The 22583-nt window shown below is 37.2% G+C and overlaps 1 protein-coding gene across 2 annotated transcripts in view; it reads right to left on the bottom strand.

Moving 5' to 3' along the window:
• CDH2 (cadherin 2) overlaps positions 1-22583 on the bottom strand; it is a 239105-nt gene that overhangs the window by 51376 nt on the left and 165146 nt on the right. For both annotated transcript variants that reach the window (XM_032152594.2, XM_032152596.2), the window contains 5 exons: positions 17811-18037; positions 15976-16122; positions 13814-13969; positions 9946-10090; positions 7107-7279 (listed from right to left, as the gene is read on the bottom strand). In XM_032152594.2, the coding sequence (XP_032008485.1) occupies positions 7107-7279; positions 9946-10090; positions 13814-13969; positions 15976-16122; positions 17811-18037 (848 nt within the window). The remainder of the gene's footprint in view (positions 1-7106; positions 7280-9945; positions 10091-13813; positions 13970-15975; positions 16123-17810; positions 18038-22583) is intronic.

Here is a 22583-nt window from a genome sequence, read left to right as displayed (position 1 = left end):
TTCTTATATTTAGTAAGGAAGCCTTGATAGCCTATGTTTTAGACAACTGAATTGCTTAGAGCTTCTTGCCTAATTTGGTCATTGGGCATCTGGTTGTGAATGACTGACATTTAGATTCCATAAGGGTTCGACTTCCCGCTCTCATAGTACCTCAGCTGATCAAGGGGATTTTGCTTGAAAACTTCTCCCTTCCTGCTCTATATGGAATAAAATCCAAACTCATCTGCTTACTGTCAATCCTTCCCTCTCTAAAACTCGCCTATTTTACAAAAGTGATTCCTCCCATTCGCTTACCCCACACCTGGAGCTGTTTTGCATTTATCTTCAAATGCCCTATCATGATCCTATGTCATTGCATTTGGCATTCTCCTCTGCCTAGACAAGTGGATGTTACCCAGAGTGAACATTTTGGGTTGTCACAACTAAGGAGTGCTTAGTTGTGACAACCAAACTCAGTACCGACATCTAATGGGTAGAGGCCAAGGATGCTGCTAAACATCCTATGATGCATAAGACAGGCCTTATAACCAAGTAAAAATGTCATAGTGTCCTGGTTGAGAAACCCTTGCCTAGAATACCATTCCCTTCATTCCAAGCCTGGCTAACACGTGGCTTAAAAGTCACTTTGGAGATGACTTCTGAAAGTCCTTGAGGAAGAGCTGTTTGTGTCCCCAGGACAGAGTCCTCACAACACACCCCATCACTATTTATAGTTTATATGGCTGTTATCAGTCGTATGTCTGTATCTGCCTCACTGTGCATGTGTGTGCATACAGAGACACACATACACACACACACAAGTGTCCCAAGGGCCCTTGCTTTGTTGATGCTTGTGTCACTGGCATATGGCACAGTGCCTGACTCAGAGTAAGAATTCCACAAATGTTTCTGACTTGGTGGATGGATGGGTGAATGCATAAGAAACCTTGGGTTTTGCATGATCTTATTTCAGGTAAAGAAAAAACCATCTTCTATTCACATGGATAGCTATAATTTACTTCTTAAAACCCATACTGGGAGCATAAACTAGCTCACATTTTCCCAAAACCACAGTGATTCATATACAATAGTCCCAATTCTAACATTTCCTCATACTATGAGTCACTTCCTATTTATCTTGACATTAATTTCCCTTTTTAAAGCTTAATTTATTGTAAAAGTCCCATAAATGGAAAGCTAGCATCACTTATCATAAATATGACAGTAAAAAATAAACATGATGAAATTCTTAGATTCTGGCAGTCTCTACTTGATGAAGTAGCACCTGAAAGGCTGTGTCCGCTTGCTGTCCTAGAGGCTTCTCTGCATTTACCAATTAAAATCTTACGCACGTGCAGCACAATTTTGAAACACTGAACTAGAGTGACATCAGTGAATGAGGAGGTGAGAACATTCAGTCATTCATACAGCAGACATTTAATGAAATGTCTTCTAAATGCCAGGCAATGGAGTATTTACTTGGATAAAGCAGTGACCAAAACAAGATATAGCCTTGCTTTCACTAAGTGATGGAGGCAGAGAGTAACGGATCACAGGACCATATAGAGCCACCAAATGCATGAGTGCAAGTCTAGAAATGGTAGGAAGAAGTAATATGAAGAACCTTCAATAGTGCATACCAACTATCAGGTTGGTGCAAAAATAACTGCAGTTTTTGTCATTACTTTTAATGGCAATTACTTTTAATGTCATTACTTTGAGTTAAAAGGGAACTTGATGACTAAACAGATTGCAGGTAGAGGGACAGCAGGACATGGGAAAGGCAATTAAACGATGACCTTGGGAGACTGAGGAGAAGGTCCTGGTCACGTGAAGTAGGAAATTCATCATAAATCACAGGTTTCAGGAGACGACAGATTTGCCTCTAGATAAATTGGGTTGAGGACAGAGTTGAATAATAATGTCACCGAAACTTAGGAGGGAAGTATAGATTTGTGACTCTGTTCAAATTCTTTTCTTTTGAGACTGAGTCTTGCTCTGTTGCCCAGGCTGGAATGCAGTGGCGCAATCTCGGCTCACTGCAAGCTCCACCTCCCAGGTTCACGCCATTCTCCTGCCTCAGCCTCCCGAGCAGCTGGGACTACAGGCACCCGTCACCACGCCTGGCTAATTTTTTGTATTTTTAGTAGAGATGGGGTTTCACCGTGTTAGTCAGGATGGTCTCGATCTCCTGACCTCGTGATCCGCCCCCCTTGGCCTCCCAAAGTGCTGGGATTACAGGCGTGAGCCACCATGCCTGGCCAACTCTGTTCAAATTCTTAACTGCTAAGCCCCAGTTCCCTCATCTGTGAAATGGCACTAAAAGTACCATCTACCTTATAAATGTGGTCTTTCTTTTGTATACATACTACATGCTGGCACTGTTCCAAGGGCCTTGATTTAAAAACAAAAAACAACTTTTATTGAGTTTGAGCACTATGTGCCTGGCACAGTGCTATGCACTATGCATTATTTCAGTTGGTCCTCACAATAATCCTATGAGGCAGGTGGGGTTTTGAAACCCCATTTTACAGATGAGGAAATAGGCTTAGGAAGGTAAGGGAGCTTGCCATGGACACCCAGCCATAAGAGGCACAGACTAGACTTGAACTCAGGTATGAGTCAAGGATCTGTACCATTAGTCAATCCACTACGTGAGTGCCCTCTAAGATGGTAAGAGTACTGCACACGTGCAGCATGTGCACAGGTCAAGTGGGGAAGCAGGTGGAAAGCCGGACTTCAAGTGGACGAGGAAGGAGTGGAAATATTTTTTGTTTGTTTGTTCTTGAGACAGGGTCTCACTCTGTCACACAGGCTGGACTGCAGTGGCACGATTACAGCTCACTGCAGCCTTGACCACCCAGACTCAGGTGATAGGTGATCCTCTTACCTTAGCCTCCTGAGTAGCTGGGATTACAGGAATGCACCACCATGCCTGGCTAATTTTTTATATTTTTAGTAGAGACAGGGTTTTGCCATGTGGCCCAGGCTGGTCTCAAACTCCTGGGCTCAAGTGATCTGCCTGCCTCAAGTGCAGGCTGCCCCTTGGAGAAGACTGACAAGGAACATCTGCCCCACTAGATGCTGAGAATGGGAATCTAGATAAACTTTCTGTGTAACACAGTCTAGATAGAGGTATGCAGAGACTACTGTGGGTGATCAGAGAAGGGATTGAGAACTGGCTCTCAGAGGGTAAGGATTAGCCTGTTATGTAGGAAAAGAATATTTAGGTAGAGGAAACGGGAACAGAAGAATAGAAGACTCCCTATTTGCACAAGGACTGCGTGTGGTTCAATGAGTGGTTGGGCACCATTTGTATGTGAAAGGCAAGTAATTCTGGGGGGTTAAGGAGGGTTTTGGGGCCAAGGTCACAGAGGGTCTGGAATGCACTACTAAAAAGCTCTAACTTCATCCTACACGGCGTGGAGAGCTATGTTACCACAGCGGAGACCCAGCAGGTTTGCAGATTATGAAGCAACCTGTAGAGAAAGGAAGATTGATGACACAACAGAAAACAGGAGAACACCCCTTCAGGATGGAACTAGGAGTTGAAGGCACAAACAGAAAGATTATTAGGTTTGGAAAACAGGAAGTATTTCTTTCATCTTATGAAGAGGAGTAAAGGTGATAGATAGTGCTTAGCCAGGAGATGCTGCTGTTGCTGTTCATGATGGCAGTGGGGAAAACATTAGCTCAGATTTATTAGGCACTGTGCTGAATGCTTTTTAAAATGCTTTTAAATTTATATATATATATATATATATATATATACACATACATATACATATGTATATATACATATATATACATATGTGTGTGTGTGTGTGTATGTGTGTGTATATATATATATATATATATACTTTTTTTTTGAGACAGGGTGATATGGTTTGGCTCTGTGTCCCCACCCAAATCTCACCTTGAATTGTAATCCTCATAATCCCCATGTGTCAAGGGTGGAACCGGGTGGAGGTAACTGAATCATGGGGGCAGTTTCCCCCATACTGTTCTCATGATAATGCATGAGTGTCACAAGATCTGATGGTTTTATAAGCGTCTGGCATTTCCCCTGCTTGCACTCTTCATTTCTCTCCTTCCGCCCTGTGAAGAGGTGCCTTCTGTCATGATTGTAGGCTTCCTGAGGCCTCCCCAGCCATGCGGAACTGTGAGCCAATTAAACCTCTTTTCTATCCAGTCTCAGGTATTTCTTCATAGCAGTGTGAGAACAGACTAATACAGAGGGTCTCACTCTGCCACTCAGGCTGCAGTGCAGTGGTGCAATCACGGCTCACTGCAGCCTTGACCTCCCAGGCTCAGGTGATTCTCCTGCTCAGCCTCCCAAGTGGCTGGGACTACAGGTGCACACCACCATGCCCGGCTAATTCTTGTATTTTTTGTAGAGATGGGGTTTCACCATGTTGTCCAGGCAGGTCTTGAACTTCTAGGCTCAAGCCGTCCACCCACCTCAACCTCCCAAAATGCTGTGATTACAGGTATGAGCCACCATGCCTGGCCTGAATGCTTTATGTGTCATGGTTGGATAATTCTTAAAACTGTCCCATGAGGTAGGTAATACTATTATCCCCATTTATGGATGCAGGAGCTGAGGTTTCAAGTTAATACACTGAATGTCAAACAGCCCATAATAAGCAGAGCCAGAGTTCAAACCTGGGGGGAGCAGGGGTGAGTCTTTGGCAGTCCTGCACAAAAAGGGCGGAAAATGGACATGAAGTGGAAAGGCCAGGAATACTACTAGCAAGTAATGTCACAAGAGGACAGATGGGAATAAACGCTGAAGGCTGGGTAATGTGGCAGATACACCTTTAGGTCTGGAGAAGCTGAAGAATTAAAACTGAATTTTTAAAACCTGAAGATTAAAGAAAAATAAAAAGCTGAATCTCAGTAAGCATTTCAATGATTAGGAGTTCAATCACTTAAAGGTGTCATACATCCCGAGAGCAAGAGATCACACATTACTTTTGACAGAAAGGAAACTGTGAATTCTAATGGAAATAAAAGAATTTCAAGCGTGCACAAGGCCTGAAAAAGTCAAAGTAATTTATCCCTGGCCTCAGGAAGAATTATCATAAACCATCCGAGATAGATACATTTTTTCTATGTTAAATGACTTACAGGAAAGGAAGGTTTTCTATAATTTTCCCTAGTAACTCATTGTTGTGTTTAATAATTTCACTGTCAAGAAGCTATTTCTCATACTGTATCTAACCCATAATTCTATAGTTTCAAATCCATTTCCACATTAGTTTCATCAAGGGGTAGTGAACAGCTTCTCTATCCACTGGAAGATAAACTTAACGACGATTATGGCCTCACGTCAGGCTTTCATCCTCTAAACGAAATACAGTCTGATTTTTAAACATGGTTGGTCTGTTTTAGTAAAAAGTATCTTCAATTTTCCACGCCTCTTTCTTTCCACAAAACAGCCAGTCTAAATGAGACAGGAATATTACCGTATGAAAACAGGATGAAGTCTCATTTCTGTATCTCACAATGACAATGTGAATGAAAGAGAAATATTAGGATTATGAAATGAACTAAATCTACTTAGTATATGAGCAACCTGGCACTGAAGAAAAAATACTGAAAATTACCCCATATTCTCTAATAAATTATGGCATTCCTGCTGAGTTTATCAGCATATAAAAATAGTATTTCATATGGTAATGAAGAGGTAAAAATATATACATGTTCCAAGTATTACTGAACTAAAAGTACTACTTAAGAAACTAAACTGATTTCAACAATCTCTGATGCAAATCATTTCTAGAAAAAGAACTGTTGATGCCTACAAGTCAATAGGTACAATGTCATAGGCATACACTACACTAACTCCTAAGTAAGGCTCTCAGCTCAGAATAAACTAATCTTTATTGGCTCATATTACTTTATTGTAGTGCTTCTAGCACTATTTTGTGTAAACAATTAATTGCAATAGTAATGTTTTCTTCTATTCAATTCAAATGAATGCTTCTACAGCAAATAAAGTGTCAAAAAACACGAACTTCTAAAATCCTTGTCAATGATATTTTATTGCAGTGGGTATAATGTCTCCTTTTGACATACATAATCTGAAGTCTCATTACAGTAAAAGCTGGCTCAGCCAGAAATCTACAAAGCACAGATCTCCCTATGAGTTGGCACTTTGATATTTCACTCAAACAATGATTACACATGGTCAAAATAATGACCTTGAGAGTCTGTAAGAAAATAGGACAGAACTGAGAAAGGATGAAAAAGTTTCACTAGGAGTGGGGTTTTCAGGAAAGAATATGAGCAGTGCTTGAATCAGAACCGGAAGAACTAGAAGATCCAAGATCAAGATAAAGGTGCAAGGCATGCCTGGCCAAGGGGATCACATGTACAAAAACACAGGGCTATGTAGGAGCACAGTGGGTCGAGGCCTGTAACACTGAGATGACCCACCGGGAATTAACAGAAGTATCCGTGCCCTCTCAGACGGTGACACTGCATAGTATTTCAATGCCTTCAACATTGCATACATTTTCAACTAAATGTTATTTCAGAAATGTGTTTCTCTGTATTTCTAACTTTAAATACTTGTGAGTAGAATTAATGCAGTTACTACTGCTTAAATCTTTTAAGTAAATTAATCATAGAGTTAAGGGGCTAGTTCTAATAAAGAAGATAATCTACTATATACTCTATCAGCCTATTCACAAGGGCTACAAAAAACCAAATCACATACGTTATGTTATTTGCAGCCTTTTAATAACACAAGTGTTAACAATTATCCTAAGTTTGTGTGCCAATTATTTGGCTGTGATTTTTAATTCCTCACAAAAACCTTTGACTATAAAGGAAAATTGAGGAAATGTTAAAAATTTTAAAAATTAGATACCAGAGAATATTGCTTAGTCAGTATCACATTAAATACTACATAGGCTAGCATTGATTTATCCAGTATATATACATCATTTAACCAATTTGAAGCTCTGCAGAAAAATATACAACAGATTACTTAATGAAAACGATTAGCATTTGAGTAACACTGTGAGTATATTGTGATGTGGAGATAAAATGTATGTGATATGATATTGTGCACCTTTAAGATTAAAAGCAAACACAAATAGAGTTTTTGGTTGGCTTACTTCTCGATCAAGTCCAGCTGCCACTGTGATAATGTCACCAGTCTCATTGTTGATTGTAAACATGTTGGGTGAAGGGGTGCTTGGAGCCTGAGACACGATTCTGTACCTCAACATCCCATTGAGGGCATTGGGATCATCAGCGTCAATTGCCGTTACAGTCATCACATATGTTCCTAGAGACAGTGTGCATGGAAAATGAATGGTTACCCTTCATTCCAGGGACCCCAAAAGAGAAGGTATATTTATTGTTTTGATATGTCTTATTTTCACTTTTTAAAAACAAATATTTAAAGTCATTTAGACTTGATTAAACATGCTACTCATAAGAACAGTACTTATTTCAAAAAAGATAAAACCTGGTCTGGATATTTGAATGAAAAATTATACAACATACATATTTATAAAAACTCAATTTTTCCATAACTTAGGAGATAAATTCACTTTATGATTCCAAAAAGGTTCATTTTAGACCTTAATTTATATAAAATGCAAATAATGGGTAATACAGATACCATTAGAAACGTAATTTATTGCCGCTGATTCTTCCCTCTGTCATCTTTTCTTCCATTATGCAATGATGTCTAAAATAACATGCTGAGTATGATTCTCCCCAGTGCCTGAGTCACTTTCTGAATGTAGGCTGTGTGCAGAATGCAGCACACTCCATTTCCTCAGGTCATAAGGAACCATTTCATGCACTGCTGTTTTGGTACACTGCATAGAGATTTGGCATTGTGGTTCATTATTTCCTCAGTGATTAAAAGAACATTGGAACCAACTTAGAGACTTCAATTTATTAGATATTTTGGAAAAGAAATCTTCAAAACCTTTGGATCAAATTAGTTCAGACTAGCTAGACAAACTGTAATTTAGAAGTAGAGTGAGCAGTAGTTACTGTTTAGCATGGTTTGTTCTGTGGGATCCATTTAAGAACTGAATTACGAAATGTTTATCTCCAGTCTACCTTCCTTTTGAATACTCAAGTTCAGTTCTACCTTACAGCCTAAACGGATATTCTCTCTCCATGGTATACCTTGGGTTCTGAACTAACTGTGCTTTGGTAATATTATTCAAATCTCATTTCAGAACTTGTCCCTTTAAATGATTTACCTATTTTGATTATGTGTCATCCCTATACCCTTATTTTTTCAAAACCTTCAGTGTGTACTTGCTTGTTTGCGTGTTTTTTATTTCTCTCCCCTACTACAATTTAAGCTCCAACAGGGCAGGAACTAGCTTCTCACCACTGTATCCACAGTGTCAGAACAAGGCCTACCACACAGCATATGCTTTATAAACATTTGCTGAATGAATGAATAAATCATCAGAATAAAAAGGTATGTTTCAGAAGTGTGAGCCAAAATATAGATCACAACACAGTTTAGCTCAAGATTCATCACAAATCTTGCCTAGAAGGATGTTTTCAAACTTACAGAAGAACCACAAGAAATATACTCACAATATGTCTACTTCTAGCAATAGCTGAGAGTCTTTTATTTATGGGTGGCTCATATGGAAATTCATGGTAAAATGCATAATAAATATAGCTTTAGTGGCACATTTTAAACAATTTTTGTGAAATTATTCTTGTAAAGTTTGAAATAATAGAGAAAAAAAAGAAAATAATATAAAAAAATTTCCACAGTCCCAAAAGCCCAATGTTTGTTTTCTTTGGAAGATTTGTATAAGACTTGTGTTTTAGTAAGGAAATGCTGAATTTGCTTTAATTTTACTGTATTTTAAAATACTGAAGAAAGCTACTCTGACGATGTGACTTAGAAAGAGTCACAGATGGCTGAACTTCCTGCACAGCCCCTGGTCTCCCTCTAGCTGCCCCCACCCTACCCCTACATCTTTTCTGAAGAGGCAGAGATATGCACTTGGACCAAGAAAATGTATGCGTTTGAGGCATAGTTGGTTATATCTATAAACTGACTTATGCATAAGGGAGTTGCATAAACTGGTGTTGATGACAAAGGTATTACGCAGCACAATTTTAAATGCTGAGGCTTTTAAAAATACAAAACAAAAATACAATAGCTAATTAAATCTCTCTGAACACCACGTCATCTCAGGAAGCCTGGTCAAACACTTACTTTCACCATGCCTATACCAACTGATTGTCTTGTCCACTGGTTTTCTAGGGGCCTGGCTATTCTACAGTGACTGAAGTGTGTCACATTTTTAATACGAGAATCTAAAATCTTAGTCAAATACCACTTTACAGTCATGAGTGGCTTTGCACAGTGTTATTTCTAGGCCAGGGCATTTTCCATTTTGCTGGTTGAAGGGATAGGACTGCAGGGGACACGCTGGCCACCCTGAAAATAACTGTCCTGTGGAGCTAGAGCGCAGCAATCACAGATGTCACTAAGCCCCTTCTATGCTTTCGCTATGACTTCGCCACCTAGTCCCAGGAACATCAAGTATCTTTAAGGCTTTCTCATTGTGTTTAATTGCTGCTACGTCTCATACAGTCACATCTGTACTTTATAAACAGAAAGCCTCTCGTCTTCTGGGGCTCACTTTCAAGATGCATTGGCTGTATCAGCCAAAGCAGACTGAAAGGATCCTATGTATTCCACGGGACAGAATCAAATACTGTAGTGCATATTTTTTCAAAGGTGGGAAAAATCAATATGAGTAATAAGAAGGATTTTTTTTTCTCTCTTCAATTGGTTTTTCCCTAAGTTACCTTCCTTCTTTCCCAAAAGCATTATGAATGAAAGAAAATGATCCAAAAAGCCTCATATGATTTCTCCATTTCTTGCTCATATAACAGGGCTGGTTACACCATACTTTCCTCAAGTCATCTTCAAATTATTATCTTTAAACTTACCAGGCTTTGATCCCTCAGGAACTGTCCCATTCCAAACCTGGTGTAAGAACTCAGGTCTGTTGTCATTCATGTCAATAACATTGATGACAATGTCAATGGGGTTCTCCACTTGATTTCCATTAATATCTACTGCATGTGCCCTCAACTGCAAAAGTAATTAGAAAACAGAACTATTTAACAGATTTATGTCTGTGAGAAGATAAATACATCATCATAAGGCTACTAAAATAGCAAGAATAAACTCACAGCTGAAAAACAAAAGTGGTTCTTCCCATCAAAATTTAAGTTACACCAAGTCCATATAATTAGGATAGACATAGTAGCAAAAAGCCATCATTTACTATATGCTAGGCATTGTTCTCAGAGCACAATGGATTTTAACTCCTTTAATTCACGTACAAAAGAGTGAGGCAGAAATTGTCAGCATTTGAAGATGAAATTGAGCCTCAGAAAGACTAGGAAATTTATGAAGGTCACTGCTGTCTCTGCTGACAGGACTTAGATCCAAAACCAGTTGTGTCCAGCTCCAAAATCCCTTCGCTAAACCAGTTGAGGAGACAGACTTAAGGTAATTAAAAATGTGAAAGTAGGCCAGGCACGGTGGCTCACGCCTGTAATCCCAGCACTTTGGGAGGCCAAGGCGGGTGGATCACCTGAGGTCAGGAGTTTGACACCAGCCTGGCCAACATGGCGAAACCCTATCTCTACTAAAAATACAAAAAAAAAAAAAAAAAAAAATTAGCCGGGCGTGGTGGCATATGTCTGTAAGCCCAGCTACTTGGGAGGCTGAGGCAAGAGAATCGCTTGAACCTGAGGTTGCAGTGAGCCGAGATCATGCCAGTGCACTCCAGCCTGGGTGACGGAGTGGGACTCTGTCTCAAAAAAAAAAAAAAAAGAAGTGGAAGTAGCACGGAGTAGTTATAGAGATCAAGGGAACAGAAAATAATCTAAAAAGAAGTGTACAGAGGAAATTTTGACACTAGTTTTTTTCTTTTTCTTAATTGTAAAAGTCATTCACAAACATTAAAAATATACTAGTATATGGCTGGGCACAGTGGCTCATGCCTGTAATCTCAGAACTTTGGAAGGCCAAGGCAGTGAATCACTTGATGTCAGGAGTTCGAGATCAGCCTGGCCAACATGGTGAAACCCTGTCTCTACTAAAAATACAAAAAATTTAGCTGGGTGTGGTCGCGGATGCCTGTAATTCCAGCTATTCAGAGGCTGAGGCAGGAGAATCGCTTGAACCCGGGAGGCGGAGGCTGCAGTGAGCTGAGATCGTGCCACTGCACTCCAGCCTGGGCAACAGAGTGAGACTCCATCAAAAAAAAAAAAAAAAATACATGAGTATATATGATAGCTGTTCCTCTCCCCAGCCCAGTTCTCAGTTTTATAGGTATTCTTCTAGAAACTTTATCTTATTTTTCTTTTTAAACAAAAATACTCATTCGGCTACACTTGGCAGAATATCATCAAAATCCTTTCATCTACAATAGATTCATTTCATTCTTTTCAATGGCTGTTTAGTGCTCCTTTAATTGTTTCTTTTGGACTGGAATGCTTCTAGTTTTCATGTTAAGTCTGATGCTTGCCATTGGTTGCTGCTGGATACACTCTATCAAATTAGAAAAAGCTTCAACATATCCTTTTTTAAATTCAGAGGCTATTTAAACACATAAAAACAATGTAAATTTTAATACTGCCATTCAATACCTATAGAGATAATTCTTTTTTTTTCCCTTGGCTTATTTAATATCTTATATTACATTAATAGATTCTTAATACTAAAACTTAATTATACTTATATAAAATATTGAATCTGAATACTGAACCTTAATACTTTCAATTCTACAATTAATTCTATTCTGTTATGGGTTTTGTTTTTGTTTTTTTGTGAGATGCAGTCTTGCTCTGTCACCCAGGCTGGAGGGTAAGAGTGCATTGGCACAATCTCAGGTTAACTGCAACCTCTGCCACCCAGGTTCAAGTGATTCTCCCACCTCAGCCTCTTGAGTAGCTGGGATTACAGGCGTGCGCCACCACACGCAGATAATTTTATTTTTTATTTTTAGTATAGACAGGGTTTCACCATGTTGGCCAGGCTGGTCTGGAACTCCTGACCTCAAGTGAGCCACTGGCCTTGGCCTCCCAAATTGCTAGGATTCCGGGCGTGAGCCACCACACCCGGCTGGTATTGCTCTTTTAGTGTGCAAGTAGCAAGCACTTAGAGAGCAATAATTTACCCCAAAATTGACCTGAATATACTCATTTCCTGAGTTTTAACCACAGGAATTCAGATAGCGAGAATTCCTACAAGAAGAGATCCTTAAGAATTTTAAATTGATCTTATTTATATTCATAAATTAGAGACTAGTCTAAGTAGAGGCAGGTATATTGTGTGCCATCTAAAAATAAGTTTCCTTATTAATGCTATGTTGTCTTTGTGAGACGTTTGGAAGTTTTACTTCTTTTCCTATGTTTCAGAACTATATGGAAAGCATTAGAATAACCTATTTCTCCAATGATTTTAAAAAATGGAATGATGAAGAAATCAAGGTCTTTGGGAAGAGAAAGTATAGAGCAATACTCAGTGCATAAGACATTTTAAATTTCTCATATGCTTATTTGTCTGTTAGATCTAGGTGAATCTATTGAAGTTTAAAAACTTCAATAATTGTTCTCACTCATAGGTGGGAACTGAACAATGAGAACATTTGGACACAGGGTGGGGAACATCACACACTGGGGCCTGTCGTGGGGTGGGAGGAGTGGGGAGGGATAGCATTAGGAGAAATACCTCATGCAAATGATGAGTTGATGGGTGCAGCACATCAACATGGCACATGTATACATATGTAACAAACATGCACATTGTGCACATGTATCCTAAAACTTAAACTATAATATAAAAAAAAAGAAAAAACTTCAGTAATTTTAAAAGTCAGTAAAAGTACAAGAATTCAACAAGTGTATCAGTGGGCAAGAGTCTGGAAACACCTCCATGCACATGTGGGATGAAAGTTTTAGTGATTAAGTGTAGACGATGGATCAATGGGGAAACCAATTCAATATATGCTGTTGGGACAAGTAGCTAGTCATAAAGGAAAAACAAAGTGGGTCTCTCCTTTTATTAAAATAACTGCAGAGGTTAAAAATTCAAATGTAAAAAGTAAATACAACAAAAATTTGGGGAACTGGGGAGATCGGTATCCTGGAATAAAACTGGGGAGACTGGCATCTTGGAGTAGGGAAGGCCTTTATCAACATCTCTGGAAAGCCAGAATGTATGATAAAATTTTTAAAAATGAATTTTGCGTGTAAAAACGATGTTATACTATGGGAAAATTATTGACAATGTTAGAAATAAACAAAAGGAGAAAATGTAGGACAAACCAAGCACTAACATTCCTAATTAGACAAAAGGTTCTTAGCAATAAGAAATCCCAAAGAAAATTCAAAGTAAGAAAGGAATAGGGGATTCACTTTGCTTAGAATACTATGCATTCATTAACAATGCTGTGATCTCTATATATTTTACATGTAACAGATTTGACTCCATTCATATAAATTTGTTCTTATAGGTTCTTAACCACATATCTGAAGGCAAGTATCAATATGTAAAGAGTAATGAGATTTTAGGCAATTTCACTTCCTTCTTTCTTTGTTGTGGGCACTATTTGTTTTTCTATCAGGGCATTTATCAATTCTATAAAAACAGTAACATTATTAAAATAAACCAAAAGACTACAGATGCAATTCTTAAAACTCTCAGTATCGAGGTTTTCAGACTGATATAAGAGGCAATGGTAAACTCTGCAGACATTCAGAAGTGTTAATACACAGAATTATCAGCTGGTTGGAATCTTACATGAAACCGGGCTATCTGCTCGCGATCCAGGGGCTTTGTCACCGACAGCTGACCCGAGATGGGGTTGATAATGAAGATACCAGTTGGAGGCTGGTCAGCTCCTGGCCCAGTTACACTGTACCGCAGTGAAAGGTTTTTATCTCTATCAGACCTGATCTGAGGATCAAGAAAACAATGACATTAAGTGAGAGACTAAATGAGCTCATTATCAGAGATGGGGCACATCATACTTCATGCCCTTTTTCAGCTACAAACTTATACCATCTCTTCCCAGAAAATCACTGAAACTCTCCTAGTGGCTGTTCTTCTTCTGCTTCTTGGTGACAGGCTTCAAAAGAGATGTCATCTATCACCAGAAAGACTGGAGGCAACATTAACATCTAAAAGAAAACTCACTAGGAGCAGTGTAAAAGTTCCAAATCTACAAGTGTCAGTTTTTAAACAATCAAACTCTGTCCTGGGAGTTTCTAGGTTAGACGATTTAACATAGTAACAGCTGTGCAATTTCATTAAAATAAACATTATTTACCTTTTTGCATCAGTAACAACGAGAATTAATTGTTTATCCATAGTGTGAAATATACTCAAATGGAGCTCTAATACAGTTATGGCTGACCCTAAATGTCAGATTTCTGTACTTGCATTGTACTAACACTGTTCATTGCACCAAAGCTTTCCATATCATTTTAAGTGACACCTGAAATTTTCATTAATAATAAAGCACAAAAGAAAGCATTTTAAAATATATTTTATGCTCTCAAACATTACATCATTTATAGGCTCACTGCCTTCTCCAAATACAACTACTCTCAAGAAAATTAAGTCAATGTATGAGCAGTCACAGGAGACAGAACAGGCTATGGAAGGGGACAAAGGTAGGCAGGTACAGAGAAAAAATAAGAGATCCTTATATATTAGGTACTTATACCTAATTCATCAATAAAATCTAGGTTTTTTTTTTTTTTTTTTTTTGGGAAGGAGTCTCGCTCTGTCACCCAGGCTGGAGTGCAGTAGCGTTATCTTGGCTCACTGCAAGCTACGCCTCCCGGGTTCATGCCATTCTCCTGCCTCAGCCTCCGGAGTAGCTGGGATACAGATGCCCGCCACCACGCCCAGCTAATTTTTTTTGTATTTTAGTACAGATGGGGTTTCACCGTGTTAGTCAGGATGGTCTCGATCTCCTGACCTCGTGATCTGCCCACCTCAGCCTTCCAAAGTGCTGGGATTACAGGCGTGAGCCGCAGCGCTCGGCCTGTTTTTTTTTTTTTTTTTTTTTTAAGTTAAAGCAAAATTCTCTTTTCTATCAAACTTCATTAAAGTAGAAAAAGAGAGAGTATCTTTATTTCAGAGTTACATTCATTGTTAAAGTGAATTATAATGTACATTAGGACAGAATATACAACATATTTTAAAGTGGCTTATTTAAAAAAAAGGCTTTCAGTAAGTATGTGTTAGAATGCTAAAATAATCATATACAGAAACATTTACATTTTAATAAGTGGGAATACAACAGCCTTGTCTTACTATACTTTTGTAATAAATAATGGGTTGTTTATTAAAATGCAAAAATATCTGCATTTTTTTTCTGTAGCTGATGTTATGTATCTAGAGTAAATAAAAAAAAAAAATACTTACTCCTCAGATTTGAAAGCCTATGATTTTACACTGCCCTGAGGATGCTGTTAATGGTATCGGAGGTCATTCTTTTCTTTAAAAAACTCTCAAATGCATTTGGTGATAGCATTTTTAACAATGATTGCCCTTTATTTTTTCTGTGGCCCAAAAACCATCTGTAGAGGGCAAAGATCATCACAGAGAGCCCAGCTTTCAGACAGGGAAGTTTAGGGGTGTGTGTGTTACAAGAGTGGAAATAATATGGTTGGGAATATGTGTTGGCTTTAGGGCTTGTGTAGTCACAAACTGAACAAGCTTTCTAATCCACAGTGTGCAGGACCTACAAGTGAGCTCTGCTTATAAATAATCCAAAAGGTAACAAAGAAAATAAGAGGCTTTCTACAACACTATAGAAACTCTATCCATATAGAAAAACACTTTTAGTATATACATGTCATAAATTCTACTTTGTAAAAAAAAAAGACAGAAATATTTTTAACATACATTCGTCTTGTGCTATGAAAACAGTTAAAATTGTGCCACCTTACCCTGACAAGCTCTTGAGGAAAAGGTCCCCTGGAGTTTTCTGGCAAGTTGATTGGAGGAATGACCCAGTCTCTCTTCTGCCTTTGTAGGTGGCCACTGTGCTTACTGAATTGTCTTGGGAATACTATTTCTTCAACTTCTGCTGACTCCTTTACATTAAAATACAAGAAGACATTCCTGAGTACTAGCAAAAACATTTTCTGAAAGTACATCAATATTATTGAATACCTGAAAGCATAGGAATCACAGTTTATTATGAACAAAAAATAAGTCTGGAGGCCCTTTTCCCTGGCCCCCTATTAAAATAACAGAAAAATACCATAAAATTTTTGGGTTATACTGTGTATCTGAAAAATTGAATTCTAAACAATTTATTAAATAGCACAGCTGTGTAAACTGTTTGCAGTTTCTATAAACCTTCTTAGATAGCAGTTAATATCGAGCAAAATTTAATAGTACCCTTTTACATATTTCTCATTAGTTTAAACCACAGTTCAGGTAATGTGCTACTGTACATTAAATTTAGATCTTGATGTGCTAAAATATAATTTGAATTCCAAGAGAAGTTTAATACATACTGCTAAGGAATGTCTCAAATATTTATGACCCTATTAAATCCCACAGAATTAATGCTGTAATTATTCTAAACCTATGTCAGCCATGATGGATGCTGTAGATGACCCACTTTGCACATTAGGTATTAATCTCTGCTGGATGTCAACATTTTCTTCTGTTTCTCCCTCTATCTGTAGACATTTTAGCCATTAGCCCTTGCTGCTTCAGTGCAAATATCCAAGCTAGTTTGCTGGAACATAGCAAATCAACAACAAAAACATCTTTTCACTCCATTAGTTACTGGGTTTTCACTTTATATTACCCAAATGACATGACTTCCCTCAACAGTTAATAGATTAACAAATTAAATTTCACATAATAAAACCACAACACTGAAATAAGAGAAAAATGATATATTTTCCTCTGATGTATTATTCATGTTTGATTGTGGGTATGTATATCACATTTACAATTAAATACCAGAAATGAATGTGTGTGTTTTTATCTCTCACAGTAAAATAAGTATAAAAAAAGTAGTAGTCATAGTTCCATAGTTCATGGACTTCAGAATATGTAGGTGTGTCCCATCATACTTGTTTTGAATTAACTCAAAAAACTAAAATATTCAGAAAATATTATCATAACGTTACCGAAGTTACTGTATTTTATTTAAAATTCCTAACAATGACTTACACAAATTAAGTGCTCAATAAATATTTGTTGAATTGAACTGAATGGCACTCTGTTGGAAATGTACCTCATTTATTTTATCTTGGCTCAGAGCAGCTTCCACCAGAGGGAGTATATCATTCCTAAAAAGTCATGTTGGTAGTATAAATAATTCATACCCCCAATCCGATTATTAAGGGACAAGACAAAAACCCAATACTCATTGCCAGAAATGTTTTCCTGTTACTACTTTAAATCTGTACTTCTCATCTAATAAATCTGACTGATGACATCTTGTAAAGAATTGTTTATTTTGTGGTTTTATTTAACAGCTTGTAAAGCTTCTAAGAAATTTAAAACAAACTGCTTCTAAGTTATAAATCTCAGAGTATAAACAAATCTTTAAAACACAATTTCTAGTTGCTTAAAATATATTTAGTCTAAGTATCTTAAGAGATTACAAACACAACAAAATATTATTAAAATGACCGAAGTTGATACAAATTCAAATGGTGGCCATCCATTAACGTGATCTGAAGCAAAGCGTATATTTAGTTCAAACTGTATAAATCTGATTTTTAACCAGCGCTAAAGCCATATTTGGATACTATACCTTCACTGACTCCTCAGTTAAGGTTGGCTTCAGGCTCAATTTTACTGCCACTTGCCACTTTTCCTGGGTCTCTTTGTCTTGGGCATATATCAGGAACTTGGCATGCTCAGAAGAGAGTGGAAAGCTTCTCACGGCATACACCATGCCATCTTCATCCACCTTAAAATCTGCAGGCTCACTGCTCTCATATTGTACTTTTCTTTTTCCATTGCAGTTGCTAAACTTCACTGTAAAAGATAAAAAATATGTCAGTTATTATAATTATACCAAAAAGGCAAAAAAAACCCCTAATACTTAAACCTATATCTTGCTTAGGTTAAAGGATAAAAATGTAGTAGCATGAAACACAGAAGTTTTATTTTTATTTTATTATATTAAAAGCATTTTCATACTGTGAAATGCCAGATGGTAGTTTTGAGCTGTGCCCTAGCATTTCCTTCTTCCAAAGCTTTCCCCTTCTTTTCATACTTCCTGGACACTGGGTCCTCAGGTGCACCTGCTTTTCACCCTGCCATCTTTCACTGGTATTTCCTCCCACCCTATTACAAACTTCCACTCACTCTTCAGTCCCAGGTCTAAAGTCACTCAAAGTAGAACAAATCCCCTTTTTCTCAGTCTTCATGTAGTGATCTGAGCTCTGCTACCTCAGTTTCTTAGTCATGTCTGACATTGCTTGGAAGAGGCAGTTTGGGGCAAATGTTCTTAGTTATCCTGCATACCCTGCATACTTTCTGGCACACAGTCTTAATACATAATTTCGGAACAAATGCTTACAGCAAGAAAGCAATGCCTTTATTAATGCTGAATGCTTACTATGCTCTAGAATTGTAAGACCTTATGATAATTAACAGGTAAATAATTTACAAATTTCTATTCCTCCTAGTGCTTACAGTACTTCCATTAAGCAGTAACATATTTAAAAATTTTTAAACAAATAAAAATAAAGGTGTATCCCAAAAGAAATTTTAAATTTAAAAAATGATGATAAGAGTAGAAGAATTCAAAAATGTGTCTTATCTCTATCATACATGCAATGACTTCACACTTAAAAAAACAACTACTGTCTTAAATGCTATGACAGCTTGTCTCAACAGGTAATAAAACAAAAATTAAACCATGAACTTGTGTAGAACTAGACAAATTCAAGATATAATAAAATAATAAAAACAAAAATATTCTCTAAGGAAGATCATTTCCTTTAAAGTCCTTAATTGTTCTTTCTGAAGAAAAATTCTATGGGAATAGCAAGTAAAGGGATCAAATAAAAAATGATTTTTTTATTTCTGTAAACGTCTGATGTTATGTTCTGGCTATAATTACATAGGATACTCTTTGGAATGTAATTAATAGGGACATATTACAAAATATAATCAAATACACCCTGTGCATTTCTCAAGGATCTAAGTAAAGTGTTTATGAACCCTCCCACTGCACATATGAGCTACCAACAGTTCTTTTGCTGTCATTAGTATAAATTCACTGAGATGTGCACACAGCCACAGCTAAATAACAAGCATGCTTATTTCCCTTAGTAACCATAAAATCCTTGATAGAAGTCATAAAATACTTTAACTACTGAATATATTATTTTACACATAATGCCATCTATATCATCTCTCATATTTCAATCATTTCAAAGTGAAAATAAAAGTTATATCTCAAACTAAATAATGTTAAGTCAAAATGTTTGTCTTTGGAGTAGAAGTATCCCAAAAGATATTTAATTACTCCATCTTCCATGCCCCATGATTTAAAAGGGAAAAATGGGAATCTTTTCTACAGAACAATGCCATCTACTGCTCATCTTTCATTAAAGACAAAAAATGATGTTGTGGGGTGGGGGGAGTGGGGGAGGGATAGCATTAGGAGATACATCTAATGCTAAATGACGAGTTAATGGGTGCAGCACACCAACATGGCACATGGATACATATGTAACAAACCTGCACATTGTGCACATGTACCCTAAAACTTAAAGTACAATAATAATTTTTTAAAAAAAGACAAAAAATGAAAAGTAAAATTGTTTTTTGGAACCCTGCTGAGAAATCAAAACGAGACTTTTGCCATCTTTTTGTATAAAAAGTACTTTTTTATATTACAAGAGGGATTCATGGTCTTTAAAAACATAATCTGGATTAGAAAAATTATATACTCTTCTGCACACTTTTTTGTTAACTGTGATCACTCTAGTATTATTAATTGTCATCCATAAAGACCTGGATGGTTACATAAGCCTCCTGGGTAGTCTTCCCAGTTCCTGGTCATGGCACAGCCACTGCTAGACTAGACCCCTGCTGTGACTTTCTCCTCCCTGCTTAAAATCTGTAACATTACATGTCATATCTTTAACCTAGAGTACAATGCTCTCTTAATTCTTGGGTCACCTGGTCTCTTCAGTTTTACTTACACCACTTTCTAAAACATATACTGCCCGGTGAGAGAGGTTGCAGTCATCCCCTACCTCGTGCTGCTCCACCCTACAGGCTCATCATCTTAACTGGGACACTCTCCCATTTTCCATACCAAAGCCCTAGAGCCAGGCCATCACTCTGGGGGAAGAGTCGACCACGATGCCTTTCACAAGATTTCGGCCTATGCCCTCATTTGGAACTGCTCTAAATTTTTTATTTTTATTTGTATTTCCTGTCCACTGAAACACACTGATACTTTATTTTTATAATAATAATAGTTATAATGATGGTTACTAATAATTTCATATGAGTGGATCTTCTCTCCCTAAGCAGACTATAAACTCACTTTGGCTTCGTGAGAGTTAAGTATTGGTTCTTTTGTTTCTTATGACACTTGACAGTGACAGGAACAGTATAAGTGCTCATTAAATATCCATTAATATCTTACAACTTTTTCAAAACGTAGGAAACAGATGGTAACCTGAGAAGTACACACAGCCTACTATAGTAACATCTAGCAACACAAACAAATGAACAAACAAAACCCAGGGACTTCAAAAAATTCTACTTTTTACTAGGTTGTTGGTAGTAGAAGAAAATGAATTAGTACTTGTGGAATGCCAGGCACTGAAAAAGACACTTCAGATTATGTCACATAGGTTAACCTTAAAAATGACTCCCGAGGTGAGAATCATTGTTTCTGTTCTACAGATGAGGATGGAAACTTCAAGTCATCTATGCACATGGCTGTTTGATTTCCAGCTGTTTACTCCCATACAAAAGCGCAAAAGAATCTAAACTCATTACATAAGTCAGTCATATCTAAAGCTTTAATATAAAACAATAAAATTAACAAAAAGATCTGAAAAATGCATATGAAGAGAATAATGCCAAATTTAGACCTCTGAGAGTACCATAGTAAATAGCGCATTAAAAAGAAATCTTTATCTGTGTCTATTGAGATGATCATGTTATTTTTTGTTTTTAATTCTGTTTATATGGTGTATCACATTTATTGATTTGCAGATGTTAAACCATTCCTGCATTCCTGATATGAAACCCACTTGATCATGATGGATTATCTTTTTGATATGCTGTTGTATTCTTTTATAGCTAGTATTTTATTGAGGATTTTTGCATCTATGTTCATCATTGGTCTGTTATAGTTCTTTGCTGTTGTTGTTGTTGTTATGTCCCTTCCTGGTTAGGGTGATACTGGCTTCACAGAATGATTTAGGAAGAATTCTCTCTTTCTCCATCTTGTGGAATAGTGTCAATAGGGTTGGTACCAATTCTTTGAATGTCTGATAAAATTCAACTGTGAATCTATCTGGTCCTTGAATTTTTTTTCTTGGCAACTTTTAAATTACTACCTCAATCTTGCTGTTTGTTATTGGTCTGTTCAGAGTTTCTATTTCTTCCTGGTTTAATCTAGGAGAGTTGTACACTTCTAGGAATTTATCCAACTCCTATATATTTCATAGTTTAAGCATGTAAAGGTGTTCATAGTAGTCTTGAATGATCTTTTGTACTTCTGTGGTATTGGTTGTAATATCTCCCGTTTTGTTTCTAATTGAGCTTATTTGCATATTCTCTCTTTTCTTGGTTAATCTCGTTAATGGTCTATCAATTTTACTTATCTTTCAAATAACCAGCTTTTTGTTTCATTTATCTTTTGCATCTTTTTTGGTTTCAACTGCATATAGTTGTGCTCTGATCTTGGTTATTTCTTTTCTTCTGCTAGGCTTGTGTTTGGTTTGTTCTTGTTTCTCTAGTTCCTTAACATGTGATCTTAAAAATCCAGCATCCCTTTATGATTAAAACCCTCAGCAAAATTGGCATAGAAGGGACATACCTTAAGGTAATAAAAGCCATTTATGACAAATCCACAGCTAACATTATACTGAATGGGGAAAAGTTGAAAGCATTCCCCCTGAACACTGGAACAAGACAAGGATGCTCACTTCTATTCAACACAGTACTGGAAGTCCTAGCCAGAGCAATCAGACAAGAGAAAGAAATAAAGGCCATCCAAATTGATAAAGAGGAAGTCAACCTGTCGCTGTTTGCTGAAGACGTGATTGTACCTAGAAAACTAACTCATCCCAAAAGCTCCTAGAACTAGTAAATTCAGCAACGTTTCAGGATACAAAATTAATGTACACAAACCAGTAGTTCTGCTATACACCAACAGCGACCAAGCTGAGAATCAAATCAAGAACTCAACCCCTTTTACAATAGCTACAAAAAAAAAAAAAAAAAAAAAAAAAAAACCTTAGGAATATACTTAACAAAGGAGGCAACAGACTTCTATAAGGAAAACTACAAAACACTGCTGAAAAAAATCACAGATGACACA

This window comes from Hylobates moloch, unplaced genomic scaffold (assembly GCF_009828535.3).
Source record: "Hylobates moloch isolate HMO894 unplaced genomic scaffold, HMol_V3 SCAFFOLD_5, whole genome shotgun sequence".
In the NCBI taxonomy this organism is placed as follows: domain Eukaryota; kingdom Metazoa; phylum Chordata; class Mammalia; order Primates; family Hylobatidae; genus Hylobates; species Hylobates moloch.
This window is presented reverse-complemented; position numbering and strand designations above follow the sequence as displayed.